This window comes from Bubalus kerabau, chromosome 18 (genome assembly GCF_029407905.1).
Source record: "Bubalus kerabau isolate K-KA32 ecotype Philippines breed swamp buffalo chromosome 18, PCC_UOA_SB_1v2, whole genome shotgun sequence".
Taxonomy (NCBI): Eukaryota; Metazoa; Chordata; class Mammalia; order Artiodactyla; family Bovidae; genus Bubalus; species Bubalus kerabau.
In genome coordinates, this window is record NC_073641.1 from 42,937,027 (window position 1) to 42,959,416 (window position 22,390).

A 22,390-nucleotide genomic window follows, 5' to 3' on the forward strand; every position below is an offset into this window, starting at 1 on the left:
CTAGTGGTTGTTCTTTAAATAAAATGCCAAGAGCCCTGGAAACTGGTCAGATGCTACTTGTAGTTTAAAAAGACATAGAAGAAAAATTCATTAGAGAGGTCCTGCTACTGCACACATTCAAGGGCTGGCGTGAATTCAATTCATTTTGGCATTACTAGGTAAGAAACCATTGCCTCAAAATGCCATACTTTCTTCCTGGAAGAAATCTTACCAAGAAGGTAAAGTTGAAACAGAAAACATTACCCTATCTTTTCTTTCCAGCACAAGTTATTTTCTCTTCTTTTAACCCAGTTCTCATCCCTTTCTAAACACACACGAGATTGATAATTTCTGTATATTATATATTCAGTAATATATCAAAATGAATTTACCAAGAACCTTACCAAAAATCTGCCAGAGAAACACTCCTTAGGTGAAAGTGTTAATGACAATGTTAAACAGCTAGAAAATGCCTAGGTAACAGATTTCAGCACCATCTCTGTACTAGCAGATTGTTTCAAAATGCACATACCTCCTAATTTCACATAAACCTAGGAAAGTTACTCATTATTCCCTTTTCATTTATACCAAAATCAGAGTTATATGTTCTGACTACCCTTTCTGTATATATAATAAGGAATTTACAAATCTACCCAATTCAGTTACTATGTTCCCAAATGACGGGGAAGTTTTCAAACAAGTATGATTTGTCTAAAATATGTATTCTGAACACTTTGGTACCTATTATGTGATATAGGCTAAAATATCAGAAAGGAGGATTTATTTCCTCAAGTAATGCACATATTAGGGTTACTGCTTTAAAACATTTCTAAAAATATCTTAAAAATGTCAAAGAAACATAGCTGCCATAAAAAAAAAACTCCACGTGGCCTGGCAGATGGTTTTGAAATAAGTCCTTGACAATTCTACTATAAAATGTTTTAGACGTAGTAATCAAACTTGGTATTATAGTGCAACTCTCTGATATGGCAGTAACCATGTGCAATTTGCTACCAGATGTCAGAAACAATTTTTCACGTCTTTAAACCTTTCTTGTTAACTGTTCTATCTAGAACTATGTCCTGTCAATGTGATTAAAATATCAGTATGTCATCGTCTAGGGTGAAGAGAATTCCTTCCTCTTCACTGCCGCCTTAACCTGTTACAGTTCCTTTACATTCTAAGGCACACCATGCCCTACTTATTGCTACAAAACCCCTGAAATCTGTGCCTCAGCCTATTTCTGCTTCATCATTATGGCTCAATGAAAATCAATTCAGAGTGCCTGCTAAAACTTAGTAACATTAAGTCCAGAATGCCATTGTCCAGTAGATGAACTGCAAAAGAACCAAGTCTACTGAAGCAAAGGCCAAAAATCACAAATATGTGCTCAATATGCTCTTTCCCCTAAAAACTGACATTTACTATGACAGTTAAGCTCAGTGATATCTCTGGCTGTCCATAATCCATACTCAATGTTATAAAATGTTAGGCCAGTAAGCTTTCATAATTTCTATTAAATCCTAGTCTAATGTAACAATATCTGATTTTATAGACATCATCCCATGGTGAGTATGCATAATAAGTGAAAGCAAATCAGACACCTAAGTTATTATTTTCTGCAGACTAAGCAATAAGATAACTACACAGAATACTACAGGTTATGACATACATTTACTTGCTCAGAGTTTTCAAACAAGCCATGTTGTTTATCAAACTATATCTCCTAATACTTAATACAGTAGAATTAGTGATTGTAGTTCTCATATATTTTACTTACAAGTACCTTATTGAGATAACTAACATTTTGACAGCTTCAGACTTTCCAAATTAGCACAACATATTCAAGAGAAAGAGCAAAGGCAAAATGAAAATTGAACATGACAAGATAGTTATTAGAAAGAAACAGAAGTGAAGAAAAAGGGGTAAGTGAAATATCACTGAGGTCGGGGGGGGGGGGGGGGGGGAGGGAAATCAAACAAGTCCAGACATCTGATTAGAACAGATCAACTATGAATTTCACAACTCAAAAGTTGATAAATTCAATGCAAAGCAAACCCTTTTGAATGGAAAGGCTGAGCTGAAACTAAAAGGTAGATAAACTGTTATTTTTGGCCTTAAACAGTACCAACTCTTCTGATCAAAGAAGGCCACAACAGTTAAGATTGTATTACTTGATTTTATTTTACACTAGGTGGTGGACACAAAAGCAATCCTCCTTAATAAAACTGACAATTAGCTTCACTCAGAACATTTTTAATAATGCACATTTAAAAAAAAGTATTCATCTTACAAATTTTTCTGCAATCCAAATATACAACAGCTTGGAAAACAATGTTTAGAAAACAAAAGCCAATGTAAAAAGACAGATTAAAACAACTAGAACAGTACAGGTTTTATATGGCTCTGATTTTACAGTTTTCTTACTGCATCATCAATGTCAGAAATCTGTTCCTTCAGCTGGCTCCATTGTTCAGGATTTAAAGATATACCTAAAAAAATGTTTAAAAATCAAAAGTTGAAAAATCTTCTTAAGCTCTCTTGAGGATTTTCCACTTCCAACTAAAATACTGTTTTATCAAAATTGCCATTTCAAATGGCACAATGGCACACTAAGAATCAAATCTCTTACATTTATTTGTCATATTCATCACAATTACCTTTGTAGGTCATCCTTCTATCCAGTTTTACTTTCAACACCACCTCCTACATAATGCCTATTACACCCAGTGAGAATAAATAATGATCTGAAGATTTGGCTCACAAATGCTTACAAACTAGCATTTTTTAGCTAGTTTGTAATCTAGCCATACATGGCCAAGCTTATATTTGGTTTGTGACACCCCATTTCTACAACCAGCTGTTTCCAACATTTGCTCAAAATTTCCACAGGAATTCAGCATGAATGACTTTGTGCTTTCTTCCAGAAGCACTCATTTCACTCTGGAAAAGTCCCTGAGACATGGGCCAAACAGAACTTCTTAGACCATGCATACTGGGTTAAGAGTGCACTCTGGAGTCATGCTGCCAAGGTTCAACTACCAGCCTCACTGTCACTAACTCCATTAAACCTCAGTTTCCTCACCTGTAAAAAGATGCTTATAACACAAATAGCTGTTGTGAAAAATTCGCCAATGTGAATAAAATCTCAGCATATCACCTGGCAAACATTTTAAAAATTAGCTAATGACACGTTGTTCCTATTTAAGATGAAAAAGTATGAACAGAAAGTACTTTGTATTTTAAACTTCTAGTGTTCTATCCCTTGACACATCTAAAGAGAGAAACTAGAAGTGGAAGAATTAATAAATTTCTCAGAAAACTACTAGGAGGCCATGGAATTGAGAAGAGGGAGGAGAATGCATTGGGACGACACTGAAGAAGGATTAATCAATCACTTTAGTAAATGTTTACAGTAACAAGAAATTTGCCATTGGCTACGTTGGGGCAACTTGAATGATCAATCCAAAAGTGGCCTGAAGAAGAAAAGGGTGTGGAAACTCAAAGGTTTTAAGTTTAATAAAGTCAAAATTCAATGAGGCAAACATGGTGCTTTTCAAAATGGCATGCAGGCAAAATAGAAAAAAATAAGGAGGCATTTTTCATTAGCTAAGGATCAACCTAAAGCAGCTAACTAGCCAAATATAAGGATTTCTATTGGTATACAAATGTTCTCTTGCTATTTCGTGAAAGACAGTGTGCTTTTGTGATGATGTCATGCTTGGGACTGGATGAAGCACAAATGGAGGACAAAGTGGTTAAAGGGTATCACCCTAGAATATCCTTTGGAGATGAATCAGAAGTCAACACTGTAAATCAGGATTTTCCATTCCTGATGCTATACTTTCCCAATGTCCCCACTCTAGTTAGGAACTGAGATAATCTTCTTAAAGATACATTCAAATTAACAGTAAAGTGGCAACCAACTGAAGTGATGTTAGGGGTATTACTGGGGGAGGAGGAGGCATTTCAACAGCTATATTTAAGACATCTCATAAAGTAAGCTAAATGCCATGTCCAAAAAGGCTATACAAGACAAAGAGAATCAACTTGAGAATCTTTCAGTGCCAACCTATTCACTGCCAACATTATTTCAATTTCAAATAAAGTCCAAACAATTTCAAGCTTACATAATTCCAATATTAGGACCAAATTTAGGAAATTAAACCTTACCTTTTCTTCCTGGTTTCATTTCACCTTCGGCATCCATCCAATATTCTCTGATATCAATTAAGACTTTCCCTTTAAAGTCCCGAACACTAACATACCTCATTTTCCCAATCTACAATAGAAAAAAAAACATAAAACAGCTGTTCATCAATGATATCCATATTTATATTTTCACTTGCTGCACACTCACTCTACTTTTAATCACAAAAATAATTACAGTTCTCGATATCAACACTACATCAAAGGAGCTATCACTGTTCAAAAAGAAATCTTTCTAAGAAGATGAAACAAAGTACATCTCACATTTCTAATCATTTTTACATTAAATGTGGGACATACATTAATGAAGTTACTTGGCTTTAAAAGAGAAGGAAATACTACCACATGGTACAACATGCATGACCCTTGAGATCTTATGCTAAGTGAAATAAGCCCATCACAGAAAGCTTCATCCTGGATGATTCCACTTAATATGAGCTACCTGGAGCAGTCAGGTCATATAGAAAGTAGAATGGTAGTTACCAGGGGTTAGGGATTGGGAGGGGAGAAGGCAATGGCAACCCACTCCAGTACTCTTGTCTGGAAAATCCCATGAAGGGAGGAGGCCGGTAGGCTGCAGTCCATGGGGTCGCTGAGAGTCGACAAGACTGAGGGACTTCACTTTCACTTTTCACTTTCATGCATTGGAGAAGGAAATGGCAACCTGCCGGGAGCCAGCGTGAGGAACTCCGCCCGTGGCAAAAGTCATGAGGAAGGAGGCTCGGCATACACAAAGGCGGGATAGAGCCTCAGGAGTCCCCCTGGATATTCTCGAGCATCTACCCCCAAAACCAGAGTCTGCCTACTTTACTGCTTTGTGCTCTCACCTCTGACTTTACGGGGGGCTGTCCCCCACCACCATCTCGCTCTCTCTGAAAAAGAGTTAACTTACAGCTCCAGTTAATAAAGTTCCTGGGCATAATAGGAGTGTTTAAATCCAAACCCCTCAGATGGCTAACTTGCCTGACAAGTTTACCCGGACTCCTACAGCTATGCATAGGATTGTTTACAGCCTCCCAACTGTGAGAGGCAGGGGAAGCTTAAGATATTCAAATAGCTTAGAGCCTCTCGGAGAGTTAGAAGCTGTCAGAATAAAACTAGTAGAAGATTTCATTGATGAGCCAATGCTTGCTGCCAAGTTTCCACATCCCCTGTTTTGTATCCTTGAATGTGTATTAATTAATACAGTTGGTATGTATAAAAAATAAGTAGTGGCCTTGGTGTTAGCAACTTTAGACCCTTAAGGTAATAAATTCTTTCCTTTGTTGTAAACCCACTGCACCTCTGCCCTATAGGAATGCAACTTTAACTAACACCTTCGGAGGATGGCGCCAAACTTTAAAATAATTACTCTTAGAGAAAAAAAGTCTTATGGCTGACAAACCTTTGTCAAGAGTCATAAAATGTTAACAGGCCTTCTGGCCAGAAGATGATATAAATCACCTAAACCATTTGTATACGATAAGTTTGCAGAAAAGAAACCCTGGTTTCGATAAGGATCAAAGACTGATGACTTTGCATGATTTCATACCCCCTATTATCCTCTATGTGCAACTTATGGTATAAAAGCCCCTGTTGAAAATAAAGCTATGGGCCTTGCTCACCGAAGCTTGGTCTCCCCATGTAATTCTTTCTTTGACCTTCTGGCTGAATTTCCATCTGGAGCGCGGAGGCCCGCCAAGCCTACTAATTTTGCCTGGGCGTCTAAGATCTGACTGGGGAGGCCTTAGTGTCTCCTCTCCCTCGGGAGAACGGGAAGACGCCTGTGGCCTACGTGGGTGGTGCAAACTTCTTGTCTTGAAGTTTTATTGGTTTTCCGCATAAACCAAGTTATTCAGCCTCTTTTCTCCACTGACTTTTCTCCACTGACTTTTCTCACTGAGCTATCCCTATTTAACCACACTTTATATTTCTAATTAAAACTCAATTAAGCTATTGTTTCACCGACGCCATCTCCCCTTCGAATTCCCTGAATCCACCAGGGCAGGACCCCGGCAGCAACCCACTCCAGTGTTCTTGCCTGGAGAATCCCAGGGACAGAGGAGCCTGGTGGGCTGCCGTCTATGGGGTCGCACAGAGTCGGACACAAGTGGAGCGACTTAGGAGCAGGGATAGGGAGAAAGGGAGAGTTGTTATGTAATAGTTTTACAAGATGAAAAGCTCTGGAAATCTGTTTCACAACAAATGTGAAAATATTTAACATTACTGTATGCTTAAAAATGGGGAAGATGGTTAAGTTTTATGTTAAGTATTTTTTTTACAATAAAAATCATGAAAAAGCAAAATCTAGTATAAACTACAACCGTAGGAATCCACAGACTCAGCCAGCTACACTGGTTTAGCAACCATTCTAAATGTAAGAATCCAGAGTTCCAGTCAATGGGAACAAGAGAGCTTTTTCTTTTAGACATTCATTTCAAATGACATTTTAATACACTCTGCTTACAGTCTCAAACTGAGAACTTAGAACTTTTCATAGAAAACTATTTTTCAAAAATCTTCTATTGCTGCTTAACTACAAATGGCACAGGGAAGGAAAAGGTTTTACTCCACAGTGTCTACATGCACCTTCCAACGTATCTTATGCTGCTGTAATGTACTGTCTAGCGCTTAAGCTAAGAAATTACACTTTCTAATCAAAACCTCTACTATCTCTACCTACCTCTTACCCATTTTAAACCTACTCTTCAATCTTACTAACTTAAATAAAATACTAGCAATGATTTTGTGCCTAAGACACATCAAAAAGTTCCTTTCCTTACAAACCTGGGTCCCTTCATTATTAGTCCCTTTTATTGGGATTGTGCTAACACAAGTACACACTTATGGCTTTCATCTTGCCTATGATCCTCTCAAGCTGCTTTTTCTTATCTCAGATCTTATTCATTTTGCTTTAGTTTTTCTTTCTCAAATAAGTTTCTTGTCCTGTTGGTATGACCCCTACTTTCAGGGTATGTCTCATGCTTTGTGGAGAAAATACAGTCCATTGAGCATGGTTAAATGCCTTAAATCTCTTACCCACATAATCATGAATTCATAAGTTTTATACCTTTTGTATCCCATTTCTTGCATATATAGTTGATTCTTGAAACAAGGCAGGGGGGTTAATCCAAGCATAAATTATAGTCAGGCCCTCCATATCTGAGGATTAAACCAACCACAAACCATGAAGTATTTAGTATTGAAAACTATCCATGTATAACTGGACCCAGGCAGTTCAAATCTGCACTGTATTGTACATTCTTTCCCTTTCCATTGGTTTCGTATCTACCGTTTCCAAACATGTTCCGTCTTCCCTTTCTAAAGTTACCAGTGATCTTATTGTCAGTATTAATGGCTTATTTTTTAGTCCTCTTTGTATCCCTACTGCCTGTCATATTGGGTTCCCAACAAACTGTTTTAATGGATGAATGAAATAAGACCAAAATAATTATCACAGTGAAACTCTCAACAGTGATTTGTAATATTGACTTCAACGAACTGACTTAAATGTAAAGTCATCTTAGGCACCTATAGCACTGAAGTGAACATCATTTCATTCTGGTTTTGTGGTAAACCCATGTGACAGATGAATAGATATAATTAAAATACACTAAAAACCTCCAAAATTAATACTGATTGGGTAAGTCAATTCTGCATTCAGTGTGGGCTTGAGTAGTAGAAGAGACTACAAGTGGTGGAATCTGACCTTGAAAAACTACAAGCCATTAATTAAGGAAAAAGTGATGAAATAGACAAAGGGAAGGAGAAAATACAATACTGATGAGATTCAAGGATAGGCTGAATAGATGGAGCGAATACTGAAAAGGACTTGAAATGCCAGTAAGAGAGTTCTGCAAATACTGAAAAGGACTTGAAATGCCAGTAAGAGAGTTCTGAAGCCTTTTATATAGGTCTCTGGAATAAGAACCAAAAAAGAAAGAAAAACAAAGGAGAAAACACCACCTTTTCTGCAAATCTTCCTTATATTACTGAGAAATATGATGTAGAAAACGGTTACAACTTTAAAATCTCACTAGGAAAAAAAGTTAAAGATCAAGACCAAAAGCAATCTATTTTTAAAAAGAGACAATATAAGTATATAAATGGCATTTTACAGTCTTAAATTAATAACAGTACTCCGTTATTTTATGTAAACAGCATGGTACAATACAGGTAACAATACAGCTGTTTAACACTACACACTGTTGGCTAGCTATGCTAACTTCTACCTCGGTCCCTGGAAACTTCTCATAAGCTTCCTCATCCACAATTTCAATGATGTGCGTAATTGTTTTTTGTTTGCCAAAGTGAAAGTGAAAGTGAAGTAGCTCAGTCCTGTCCGACTCTTTGTGACCCCATGGACGTAGCCTACCAGGCTTCTCGGTCCATGGGATTCTCCAGGCAAGAATACTGGAGTGGGTTGCCATTTCCTTCTCCAGGGGATCTTCCCGACCCAGGAATCCCAGGTCTCCCGCATTGGAGGCAGATGCTTTAACCTCTGAGCCACCAGGGAAGCCCAAAGATGAACTTAAAGAGGTATTTTCTTCCTCCCAAACATGGCTGACCATCACATATTTAAACCTTTATGATTTTACAATTTGAAGTCCCTAAACATTTTTCAAATAACTTGTGATTGTAATAAATAAATTATTTAAAGTAGGGAAAAAGTATAGATTAATAAACTGATACTAAAATTTGGCAAAAATGCTTCAGAGAACATCAGCACCAAAGAACTGTGGGGGTGAAAAGGAAAAGAAAGCCTGATGACACAGAATGACATTGCTCCACCAAAATCTGAAACTTACTGTAACCAAAACTTACTGTGCATTTTGTATACTCTCCCTTAATATATCCAGCATCTACTTTAACACAAATCTCCAAATAAAGATGGACCCTACAGAAAACTGCACTGTGTTTATTCCGTAACTTTTCATTCTCCCAGTCCAAAGCAGCAAATCCACAGTGCACACATTCATTCCAGAGCTTAAGTGATAGACATTACAGGGAAAAGAGAGAATGCCTTGCCCCTGACATCAGGAATAAACAAAGGTGTCTGCTCTTACCACTTCTTTTCAATACTGTTCTAGAAATAATAGCAATAAAGCCAGAAAAAGAAAAGGATGATATAAAAGCAAACAAAACCATCAACAGAGAAAATTCTAACACATCATTAAAAAATATATACTTAACATTTATAAAATATAGAATGTTATAATTTACATATATTATGTAATATATATATTTTTAGCAACGAATGACTAGAAAATGTTAGGAAACAATACATCTGAGATAGAATCAAAACACACAAAATGCTTTAGAATAAATTTGACAGAAGATATACCAGAAAAATTAAAAAACAGAAATTCAAAAAGATCTAAATTAATGGAGAAAGATACCAATATGATCAAGTTGTAGATTTTTTCCAAACTGTTCTTCAGCTTTCCCGATCCCAATCAAAATCCCAGTAGACTTTTTGATAAAAACTGACAAACTGTTTATAAAATGTGTATGTAAATACAAAATACATAGAATAGCAAAAATAATAATTTTGCTATTATTAAGTTTGCTAATAATAATTCTGAAGGTGAAAAACAAGAACAATGTTAAAGGACTTACACTACCTGACTGCAAAATTCACCATAAAAGTACAGTAATTAAGACAGTGTGGTACTGAAGACAGGCATATAGATCAATGGAATACAACAGAGTTTAGAAATAGATATTTTATATATTTACTGATTTTCTTTATAAATATCCAAGGTGAGTCAACAGGAAAAGAATAGTCTTTTCAACAAACGGTATTAGAACAACTAGATTATCTGTACAGGGGTGAAAAATGAGTCTCAACAACTACCTCACACTACACACAGAGAAAACTAATTCTACTAGTTTTCTAATGAGCAGACCTATTCTATTAGTGACCTATTTCTAATTAGTGACCTATTCTCAAAAGATGAGTATTTAGTTGTGTTTTTTTTTTTAATCTTGTCTTACGGCTAATGCTTAAAATTCTCCAGGCCAGGCTTCAGCAATATGTGAACCGTGAACTTCCTGATGTTCAAGCTGGTTTTAGAAAAGGCAGAGGAACCAGAGATCAAATTGCCAACATCTGCTGGATCATGGAAAAAGCAAAAGAGTTCCAGAAAAACATCTATTTCTGCTTTATTGACTATGCCAAAGCCTTTGACTGTGTGGATCACAAGAAACTGTGGAAAATTCTGAAAGAGATGGGAATACCAGACCACCTGATCTGCCTCTTGAGAAATTTGTATGCAGGTCAGGAGGCAAGAGAACTGGACGTGGAACAACAGACTGGTTCCAAATAGGAAAAGGACTTCATCAAGGCTGTATATTGTCACCCTGTTTATTTAACTTATATGCAGAGTACATCATGAGAAACGCTGGGCTGGAAGAAGCACAAGCTGGAATCAAGATTGCCGGGAGAAATATCAGTAACCTCAGATATGCAGATGACACCACCCTTATGGCAGAAAGTGAAGAGGAACTCAAAAGCCTCTTGATGAAGGTGAAAGTGGAGAGTGAAAAAGTTGGCTTAAAGCTCAACATTAGAAAACGAAGATCATGGCATCCAGTCCCATCACTTCATGGGAAATAGATGGGGAAACAGTGGAAACAGTGTCAGACTTTACTTTTCTGGGCTCCAAAATCATTGCAGATGGTGACTGCAGCCATGAAATTAAAAGACGCTTACTCCTTGGAAGGAAAGTTATGACCAACCTAGATAGCATATTCAAAAGCAGACATTACTTTGCCAACAAAGGTTTGTCTAGTCAAGGCTATGGTTTTTCCTGTGGTCATGTATGGATGTGAGAGTTGGACTGTGAGGAAGGCTGAGCACCGAAGAATTGATGCTTTTGAACTGTGGTGTTGGAGAAGACTCTTGCGAGTCCCTTGGACTGCAAGGAGATCCAACCAGTCCATTCTGAAGGAGATCAGCCCTGGGATTTCTTTGGAAGGAATGATGATAAAGCTGAAACTCCAGTACTTTGGCCACCTCATGCGAAGAGTTGACTCACTGGAAAAGACTGATGCTGGGAGGGATTGGGGGCAAGAGGAGAAGGGGACGACAGAGGATGAGATGGCTGGATGGCATCACTGACTCGATAGACATGAGTCTGAGTGAACTCCGGGAGTTGGTGATGGACAGGGAGGCCTGGTGTGCTGCGCTTCATGGGGTCGCAAAGAGTCGGACAAGACTGAGCGACTGATCTGATCTGATCTGATGGCTACTCCAAACAATTTTAATTTAGATTTGTCTTTGGTAAAGTGTACCTGATAGCCCAGATCCTTGAAGATTCTAGCAATCTCTAACAAAGTTCCACTCTGGAAGCTATTTTCTAGGCATTTTCTTGGTAAATGAAAAATATAGAAAACATACAGTACTATTTTTAAAATTAAATAAAACTTATTACGAATTTACAAAATACGAGAGTAACTGATTTTCCTTTTAAAAACCCCATCCTGCACCTTTCTAATAAATTATCAAACCATTATTACTACTAAAGTCCTCATTTTATATAACCAATGTACTCACTCTAATGTGCTTTGGATTCAAATTACAAGTCAGTATTAACCACCGAAATATTTTTCTATGGCCAAAATACCATTTCAAGGAAAAATCTCTAATAGCAATGAAATTAAATGTATTATCTCTTCAATCAATCAATCCTAAAGGAAATCAACCCTGAATATTCACTGGAAGGACTGATGCTGAAGCTCCAATACTTTGCCATCTGATGCAAAGAGTCAACTCATTGGAAAAGACCCTGATGCTGAGAAAACTTGAGGGCAGGAGGAGAAGGGGACAACAGAGGATGAGATGGTTAGATGGCATCAACTCAATGGACATTGAGTCTGAACAAGCTCCAGGAGATAGATGAGAGGACAGGGAAACCTGGTGTGATGCATTCCATGGGGTCACAAAGAATCAGACTCGACCTAGCAACTGAACAATAACAATTCTCTTAGAATGCCTACACAGACTACTTTCACAGGCTAGATCTTGAAAAGTCACTCTGAAAGTAAGGCCTATGTCCCTCCCAGAGGCACTTTCAAAAGAATGAGGAGTCTATAAATAGCCTTTCAGGCTTGAAGTGAAGTGAAGAAGCTCAGTCGTGTCCGACTCTTTGCGACCCCGTGGACTGTAGTCTACCAGGCTCCTCCATCCATGGGATTCTCCAGGCAACAATACTGGAGTGGGTTGCCATTTCCTTCTCCAGGGGATCTTCCCGACCCAGAAGTCGAACCCAGGTCTCCTGCATTGCAGGCAGACGCTTTACCTCTGAGCCACCAGGCCCTTTCAAATGAAGGTTTAAGAACTGAACTCACTTTTTTTTGGTGAGATAACCTCCCCATAATAAAAGAACTAGTTTTCCCAGCCTGCTCTAATAGAATAACATCTCTAAACATGGGTCCTAGTTTATCTGTACAAACAAGGGTAAGGTAGACAAGATAAAATCCACTAAGAGGCTACAGAGGCTCTATTATTATCCAAGTACAAGTAGGCATATAGCAAACAGAACTGATCAGAGAAAAGCCCAAGATAGCTGCCAAGTAAATACTTGAAAGAAGTCTGTATCTTTAGTATAAACATTAAGTTGAAATATTCCAAAGTAGTCCTTCATTCCACACAGGAGGAAAGGCTATGAAAGGAAGTGATACTCTCTTGCAGATTTTACATTTCATTCTGCCCCTTAAAACAGCTTTCCAGTGCACTTAGGAGAAAGTTCAACTCCTAAAAATGGCCTCCCAGTAGGAAAGCCCTGCAAGAGCTGACCCTTCACCTTCTTTACCAACTAGACCTCCTACCTACACTCTCAGCCAACCTTCCTGCACAATCCAAGCTCCTTCCCACTTAAAGGCATCTGCACAATGCCCTCTACTTTGAAAATGCTTTCCTCTCCCCCACACTTGGCACAGCTGGCTGCTCCTTTATGTCGTAAGCTTCAAATGTCACTTCCTCAGGAAAGATTCTGAGCATTTTCTCACTCATAATCATCTGCACTTTAACTTCTTAGCCCTTATCATAGTTTTAATCATATTATCTACTCAAATAAATGAGGGCCCTTTCATAATTCTTCCTTAAAAACAGCAATTTATGTTCTCTATCAAATTAGTCTACTCCTAGTACCTCTAAAATATACAAAAGTCAGAAGACTAAAGCCCATAAGTAAATAATCTGCACTTTGTCATTTTTTTACATAATTTTTAATTTTAAAATGTATGTATTTAAAATGTACAATTTGATTCAATATTCAGACACTCAGAGTGAAAAAACTACTAGTATATTCAAGCTAACACATTACCATTTTTTGCATGACTGGTACATCTGAAAATCCACTTGCTGCTGCTGCTGCTAAGTCGCTTCAGTCGTGTCTGACTCTGTGCGACCCCATAGACGGCAGCCCACCAGGCTCCCCCGTCCCTGGGATTCTCCAGGCAAGAACGCTGGAGTGGTTTGCCATTTCCTTCTCCGATGCATGAAAGTAAAAAGTGAAAGTGAAGATGCTCAGTCGTGTCCAACTCTTAGCGACCCCGTGGACTGCAGCCCACCAGGCTCCACCGTGCATGGGATTTTCCAGGCAAGAGTACTGGAGTGAAAATCCACTTAGTACAGTTCAAATGTTCAATACAGTGTTAAGTACCATTATCATGTGTCTTAATGTTCAATACAGTGTTAAGTACCATTATCATGTGTCTTATTTCTTAATCCAGACATATAACAAGGCAAAACTGAATAAAAACATCCAATTTCTAGTTTCCCATTCTCACCTTAATCCTGGTACTCTGTCTTTCAAGGACATCACTAACTTTTCAAAAGAGTGCACACACACACACAAGCCTCGCTTTCTAATAAAAACATGTTTGCATTCTCATCTTGTCCAACCTTCTGGCTTCAACTAATACTAACGTCTTCTTATCTTTTTTATGTTCCCACAAAACATTTACTTTTTTCTTGCTCCCATTACCACACTCTTCTTACTTTCCTTCACCTTCTCTAACCTATATCCTCTTTTTCCTTTCATCCTAAGTTATCACAAGACACGTACTCAATCACCTCCTCTTCCCCCTCTGGTTTATGCTTACTTCAGTGGAAGGCTTCAGTCAACCGTACTAATGTTTCCCACATGAACATTTCCCAACTAAATCCTCCAGGTGCTGAAGGAAAGACACTTTACCACACTATAATCAGGTCCCAAAGGCCAAACTTGACCACCTTTGCCATTTGTCAGTGAAACCATCTCTACTGTCTCAAATTTGAAACCAGTCTTCACTGATTGCTTCATTCCTCCAGTCCACTCTTCCTCACTAGCTCTCTTAATCATCACTATTCCATCTGCCAGGAAAACCATTTAAGCCCTTATCACCTCACATCAATTTATCATCACTGCCTCTCCCATAAATCCTTCTTGTACCATGATGCTAATAATAAGTCTCCCTAAAACAAGATAAGAAACCCAAGGGAAAAAGCTGTATTAGTAATTTCATCAAAGCCCTCTAATGCATTTCCCTCACTATACTCAACCTTATTTCTAACCCCCCACCCCACCCAATATATAAACAGAAGGCTCATTTTCTCATTTACCTTTTCTGTTATCAAGCCAAAATTAGGCAGGTCATATTGCAGTCTCCCCTCTAGTAATGTTCTATCCACACTGCACAGCCCAATGCTAGACCTACCTCCTCCAATGTGCTCTATAAATGTGCAGTTTTCAATCTTTCTTTTTTTGATTCCTCTAACTTTTAAACTCCCTGTGTTTTAAATACAGAAAAACCACAGAACTCCAGATCGTAACAAAAATCTAGCATCATAGAAATTGCTTTCATTTCTACCAACTTCTTCTTATATTTCAAGGACTATCCTTAGTCAAGAGAATAATATACAGAAGAGATTAGTAGGCATTATCAGATGAGGTACTTTTCATATTCTTCAGATCAAGTTGGGTAACACTTCTTCTGGATTAAAGAAATACCAGTTTTACCTGAAACATGTTATCATCTCTGCTGCTGCTGCTCTGCTTGGAGGATGACAGCGCTCTGGAAGTTTCACCAGTTTTTTGCTTCTTTACAGGTTTTTCTGGAGCAACTTGCTTTTTCCTCTTTAGCTTGAAAGAAAAACAAAAATATGGTTAAAATTTGCATAAGAACAAAACGTATCTCAGCTTCAGAAGATTGCATTACTTTTTAAGACTCAGAGGATCAAAAGATTACATTAATAAAAAATGATAAATATATACACAGGCAAGTTTTAAGTTTTCCCTGACAACAGAACTATGCAACTAACATACCACTGTTATCTAGTACAATGCTTTCAAACTTTTGGGCTTCTTGGAAAACCAAGATACTTCAGGCATTAGAGTGGTATTCACCAGACCAAAAGTTATATTATAGATTGGGATCCCACATAAAATTTCTCTGTGAGGAAAAAAAGACTGTGGGGAGCTACTGTTGCTTTTAAATGCACTTAAAACTTTTGGAAACCACAAGTCTACTAGTTATTTTTTACAAAGAAAAACATACTAATTAGAAAGACAACAACCAATTTATGGTTATTTATGCCTGCCTATTCCAAAAGGGACTTGGACTTCCCTGATGGTTGTGATCCCACTGCAGGGGACTGGGGTTCAATCCCTGGTCAGGGAAATAGATCCATCCCACATGCCATAACTAAAAAAAAGAAGAAAAAAAAATTCTGCATGTCGCAGGAAGACAGAAAATCCCGAGTGCCACAACTAAGACTCACTGCAGCCAAATATATAAAATACTTTTAAAAAAAAAAAAAAAAAAAAAGGATGAGAAAACCAAAAGAGACTTAAATTGGTTCAGGGAGTTTATGAGTAGGGAAAGCTAAGAAAGCTATTTTGTACTGGAGACCACAGGTCAACAACTCATCACAAAACTTCCTCATCACAAAAAAATCACTTTAGACCAGCATTCAAAATCAAAACGTTTTAAAAGCAGCATTACTGTAAAAGCTTTTTATATAGACTCATTATTAAAAAAAAAAAAGAGTCTATATAAAAAGCTTTTCATGTTCAAAAGCAGAGACATTACTTTGCCAACAAAGGTTCGTCTAGTCAAGGTTATGGTTTTTCCTGTGGTCATGTATGGATGTGAGAGTTGGACTGTGAGGAAGGCTGAGCACCGAAGAATCGATGCTTTTGAACTGTGGTGTTGGAGAAGACTCTTGAGAGTCCCTTGGACTGCAAGGAGATCCAACCAGTCCATTCTGAAGGAGATCAGCCCTGGGATTTCTTTGGAAGGAATGATGCTAAAGCTGAAACTCCAGTACCTTGGCCACCTCATGGGAAGAGTTGACTCATTGGAAAAGACTCTGATGCTGGGAGGGATTGGGGGCAGGAGGAGAAGGGGACGACAGAGGATGAGATGGATGGATGGCATCACTGACTCGATGGACGTGAGTCTGAGTGAACTCCGGGAGTTAGTGATGGACAGGGAGGCCTGGCGTGCTGTGCTTCATGGGGTCGCAAAGAGTCAGACACGACTGAGTGACTGATCTGATCTGATAGACTCATTATCTTGCCTGGAAAATCCCATGGATGGAGGAGCCTGGTAGGCTGCTGTCCATGGGGTCACGAAGAGTCAGACATGATTGAGCGACTTAACTTTCACTTTTCACTTTGATGCACTGGAGAAGGAAATGGCAACCCACTCCAGTGTTCTTGCCTGGAGAATCCCAGGGACGGGGGAGCCTGGCGGGCTGCCGTCTATGGGGTCGCACAGAGTCGGACACGACTGAAGCGACTTAGCAGCAGCAGCATCCTCAAAAAGAGCGAACAGTCCATGAAAATCAGTAGAGTTCCCAATTCAAACAGTAGAGGGCAATCATGTTCCTTGAAGTGAAGTGAAGTGAAGTGAAAGTGGCTGTCGTGTCCCAACTCTTTGGGACCCTGTGGACTATTACAGTTCGTGGAAATCTCCAGGCCAGAATACTGGAGTGGGTAGCTGTTCCCTTCTCCAGGGGATCTTCCCAACCCAGGGATTGAACCCAGGTCTCCCGCATTGCGGGAAGATTCTTTACCAGCTGAGCCACCCCCTGGTTCCCTAAACCCAACACTGGAGGGGGTAGCCTATCCCTTTGCCAGCTGGTGGAGCTTCCCAACCCAGGTGGATTTTCCCGACCCAGGGAATGCAGGGGTCTCCTGCACTGCAGGCAGATTCTTTACCAACTGAGCTATCAGGGAAGCTCCTTAGTTCCTTAGTGGAAGGTATAAATTATTACTGTTTTACCAAATTATATGATACTAGGCAAAATAAAATGTATATATTTATGTACACAAACTTAAAGAGTGGATTCATCTAATGGAAGTACTTGCAGGATTAATAGTACTATTTGGGATAAATAGCAAAAATTAGCTCACTAAGCAATTACTCTTTTTATCAGTTTTTTTTTTTTTTTTTTTTCTTTTTATCAGTTCTGTATAGTCCCTGTAGACTGGTGCATTCCCTGCACGTAAAAGCTCAATAAAGAAATCTGTTAAATGAATGTAATGTGTTCAAATGATATACTGTGTGCAAATTAAAAACTAAAAGACATTTCCTTCTCAAATATAGCTATGCATGCTCTTTGAAGCTTTTTTCAATCTTCCAAGCAAAATTATGATATGTATTTCAAGATTCTCATAGAAGCTCTCTTTTAACTAATACTATTAACTGAGCTCAGAACACAACTATGTAAGCTACTAGGAGATAAAGGACAGTTCTGTGTGGAAGAAGCCCTCACTACAGTGTGAGATGCTCAGTTCAGCAGAACGCACAGTTAATCTTACAGCACAATTATCATCTAATGCAGAAAAACTCTTTTCTATCAAAATGGGTAATTTCATGCTAGCTTTGCTGAGTGCTGATTTAACTAAAAGGAGAGGATCAGAGTAAATAACATTCTAATTTAAAATGTACCAAGCCAAATTTTATGTAATCTTCAGAGGCTGGATAAACAAGGCTAAGAAGACTATCAAACCGATACCTGTTTTCAAAAAGTTCATATAATATGGCTCAACTACTATACAGAATGGGCTTCCCAGGAAGAAAATCTGTCTGCTAATGCAGGTAGAAAATCTGCCTGCGAATGCAGGAGACAAGTTTGATTTCAGGGTAGAGAAGATCCCCTGGAGGAGGAAATGGCAACCCACTCCAGTATTTTTGCTTAGAAATCCCACGGACAGAGGAGCCTGGTGGGCTACAGTCCATGGGGTTGCAAAGAGGCAGACATGACTTAGAATGCCCAAGCACTATAAAGAACCCCTACAGTTTAAGAAGTCTACTAAGCAATAGCTACTAGTGGCTTTGGCCTAAACTTAGTGCTATTCCCCCGGGGTCTAAGGTAGTGGTTGTAAGGCTCCTAAAAAGCCTCAACAGGAAACTTTGAAGTCAGAAAACTTGCTCAAGTCTGACTTCAGGGCGTGGCCTGCATGTATACCACAAGCATCTAGGCATTTCAGTCAAGTGGGTCAGGGGCCACCTGCACTTTCAGAAACATCCATCCAGGCTCTCATTTTAAGGTTCTGATACGCTTTGCTGTCCTTCAGAACCAATACTGCTGAATTAAGTATCACAAAAACGACCTGCTGTAGTAATAGTCACCTTTTTGTCAACTTCACTGTCAGAATCGCTACCAGAAGAGCTTGAAGAAACAAGTTCCTTTGACTTCGGCATTCTGAAAGAAAAATACATTATGTAAATAATTCATAAACTTTTTCATTACCTTCAACTTAACTCTCCCCCAAAGATTCAAGAAGTTCCACAGTTCATTCCACCATTGTGTGGCACTGGAGTTGTTACACTGAGCACATGCTATAGAAGTTATGCTCTAATCTAAAGCTCTTCCATGTTGAAAATAACATGCAGAGCGAAGAGGTCTAAACCCAGCAAGGAACTAAATGTCATACACATCTCATACTCCTACATCTCTTTCTTTCTCAAAGTCAGTGGGTCTTTTTATACTTCATTTTAGCAGGGTTAGATGCTTATGGATAGGAGTTAGATGTTTACAGATAGAGTAAATTGCAAAGAGACAGCTGACAGCAATCATTGTCAAACCAGGAAGAAATATGAACAATTCTTTGCTTTATATTTCCCACCAATGAGACTTACATACAATTATTCATTGCAGGAATTAATCCCAATGTACACATAGCATGGTGGACAACTGTACTATACAGCTGTCTGTATCTAATTAGTTTTACCATTATAATCATACTTTTCATGTTCTGTATAGATTAATTTTTTCGTTTTGACCATTCCAATCAAACGAGCAAGTTCTGATTCCAAGTTATACATAATTAACGTTCACTTACATTTCACACTTGGTTTTCTACTCTGAAATATAACTAAAATTTGAAGAACCTGCTTACAGGAGGGGTAAATCCTTTCCTCCAATTCCTACTATGACCCTAGTTCCCTAGATTTTGGAGATCCCCCCAGACAGAGGTACATAGGCTAGTGTCTTCCCTGTGGAGTTTACAGAGTGCTTGAACCTAAAGCAGAGTCTTGTGCCTCTATGTTTCCCAAATTTCAAGGAATTTCATGCTCTACCTCTTTTCAAAGCACTTGTAATACCAAGTGGTAAAACTCCATATATTTTCACAGCAAGTATCTTTTGCTCCCTACACCTCCAATTCAGAAGAGACTGAGCCCTATTAATTTCTATATGCCCTCAAGGGCCCAATATACACAACAGACACTGTAAATGTTTGCTGAATAAAAGAGAAAAAAAAAAAAAGACTTCAAACAACTATAAATAATTCAGCTTTGGACTAAACTTGCATCGCAATGGCATTCAATGTGTCTCACAAGAGGAGGTCAAGGTAAAAGAAATGGGCCATCCCTACTCTAGTCACTAAATTCAAAAAGCTCAAACCATGCCACCCAGCCATGTTGATTTTAACTGGCAATTTCTTGACAACAAGAAGAGTAAATTCAGAGGGGAGCCAGCAACATTTACAACCACATTTTATACATTAATCCAGTTACTGCTCCACTTTACAGCTTCATCTCCAAAATCAATGTAGTTGTTTCTGTATGCTAGCTGCTAATAATGCCAAGAAGCTTTTTTTTAAGGTAATTAAATTGAACATAACCTATTTTTCACTTTGAAACGGTCAAGCATAACTACACCATCTGCTCATTAAAGGTGCCCGGGGTGGCTAAGATCATTTCAAAGAACCACCTCGTGTTTAACCCAAATAAGTCCCTCCGTCATGAAAACCAGGTAATGGTAACTAAACTACTCTTTGAACTACTAACAAAATATATTTTCACTTTTACTTAATGAGCCTTTACAGTTCGGGAGCGGGGAGTGGGGACGGCGTGGCTCGTAATTCAGGCAAAGTAATACTGAAAGCGCTCGTGCGGAATATACAGAAATAACAAAAACAGCTTAAAAAAAAAAAAAAAAGGAAATCGATCTTTGATAAAGGCCTGGGGGAAGAAGGATTAGAAAATAAGAGGTAAAAATGAACTAGAGGGCACTACAATTCGGTACAACACGAGGGTGGTTAAGCACCCAAACGGGGGAAGCGGGTCCCGGGATGCCAGCAAGCCGCCCGAACCCCGGGACTGGCGATGGCTGGGGCGGTGGGAGACAGGTTGGTCGGAGGGGGCGTAGGAGGCGGCGAAATGCAGAGGAGACGGAGTGGGAAGAGGAGGGACTTGCACCAAGCGCCATTTTCTTCCCTCGAAGAGCTCACTGCCCCCCAACACACCAGCCGTTCACTCCTCCACCCCCGGACTCCCTCGCCGCACCCCCGGCCTCCTCCGACCCGGTCCGCTCCCTCCCGCCCCTAGAGCGTCCCTGCTCCGGGGAGCAAGGATGAGGACACCAGAGAGGCAGGCCCCGCACGCGCCCCCGCCCGGGACCGGGCCGCTGCTGCATTGTCCCGGGGGCGCCCCGGGTCCCTTCTCGCGGCTCCTCGGCCCCGCCCGGCCGCACCCGCCGCCCGAGATCGCCTCACGCGCTACCCAGGGGCCGTTCCCGGGAGCCAGCTTCAGGCGCCAAGGGGCCTGAAACGTGTGGGGCTCGTAGTCGGGGACGTAGGAGGGGGTCCGGGAAGGCCGAGGAAGGGAAGGGGGCGATCAGGCAGCGCCGCCATTTCCTGCGGCCGTGGCCGACAAGGAACCCGGGCGTCAGGCGGATAGCGGCCCAGCTGGGAAGGTAGGGGTCGGCCGAGCGGTGCTTCGACGGGTAGGGGTGGGGGCGGGGTCCCCTGCACTCACGCTCCGCTCCAGTAGCCGAAATGCCTCCTGCTCTCTCACTAGCGACTGACAGAGAAACGGAAGTGACGACAGCAGAGAGACGCCGGCCCCGCCCCGCTGAGACTACGCACACGCGATGGGGCGTGGCTTCCTCGCCAAAAACCGACACCGAAACCCTTTCCAGGGCCTTAAAGGGCCCACCCCTCATCCTGAAGTGATACCGGGAAAGATGCAGCGAAGATTGGATTTGACTGTGAGTGAAAGAGGGGACGAATTAAACATGAATGACGAGCACCGATGGTTTTTCCAGTAGTCATGTATAGATGTGAGAGTTGGACTATAAAGAAAGCTGAGCACCGAAGAATCGATGCTTTTGAACTGTGGTGTTGGAGAAGACTCTTGAGAGTCCCTTGGACTGCAAAGAGATCCGACCAGTCCATCCTTAAGGAAATCAGTCCTGAATACTCATTGGAAGGACTGATGCTGAAGCTGAAACTCCAATACTTGAGCCACCTGATGCGAAGAACTGACTCATTTGAAAAAACCCTGATTCTGGGGAAGATTGAAGGCGGGAGAAGAAGGGGACGACAGAGGATGAGAAGGTTGGATGGCATCACTGACTCAATGGACATGAGTTTGAGTAAACTCCGTGAGTTGGTGATGGACAGGGAGGCCTGGCGTGCTGCAGTCCATGGGGTCGCAAAGAGTCTGACATGACTGAGCGACTAAACTGATGAGCACCGTGCTTTGCACTTGTTCCGTACATATTTCTTGTATTAAAGTGAAATGTCTGAAAAAAGATCTGAAAAAGTACAACACTTCTGGCCCATTTTCCAAGAAATGATCCTTGCCCACTACCCCCTACTCTGGTATTTGATCCAGGCTGGTAGAATTCAAAGGAAGGAAGCCACAGTCGTAACGTTTAATTCCAGAAAGTGCAAAAAAGTCTTCCCAGAAGTCCTTACCACACACCCACACACTTATT

General features: G+C 40.0%; 1 protein-coding gene across 1 annotated transcript; it reads right to left on the minus strand.

Moving 5' to 3' along the window:
* Positions 1-2,219: 2,219 nt before the first annotated feature.
* On the minus strand, positions 2,220-21,572 carry SUB1 (SUB1 regulator of transcription). The gene is made up of 5 exons (XM_055554491.1): positions 21,427-21,572; positions 18,796-18,868; positions 15,174-15,296; positions 4,153-4,261; positions 2,220-2,471 (listed from the first exon to the last, which is right to left on the minus strand). Exons 2-5 carry the CDS (start codon positions 18,865-18,867, stop codon positions 2,392-2,394), a joined length of 384 nt encoding a protein of 127 aa, XP_055410466.1. The 5' UTR covers position 18,868; positions 21,427-21,572; the 3' UTR covers positions 2,220-2,391.
* Positions 21,573-22,390: the final 818 nt, after the last annotated feature.

Bases quoted from the DNA above. Each gene is read 5' to 3' on its own strand.
- SUB1 (XM_055554491.1), bottom strand. From the start codon at position 18,867: ATGCCGAAGTCAAAGGAACTTGTTTCTTCAAGCTCTTCTGGTAGCGAT. The intron at 15,297-18,795 runs GTGACTATTACT...TTTTCTTTCAAG, and splicing joins ACAGTGAAGTTGACAAAAAG to CTAAAGAGGAAAAAGCAAGT. The intron at 2,472-4,152 runs GTAAGGTTTAAT...ACATTTTTTTAG, and splicing joins AATGAAACCAGGAAGAAAAG to GTATATCTTTAAATCCTGAA.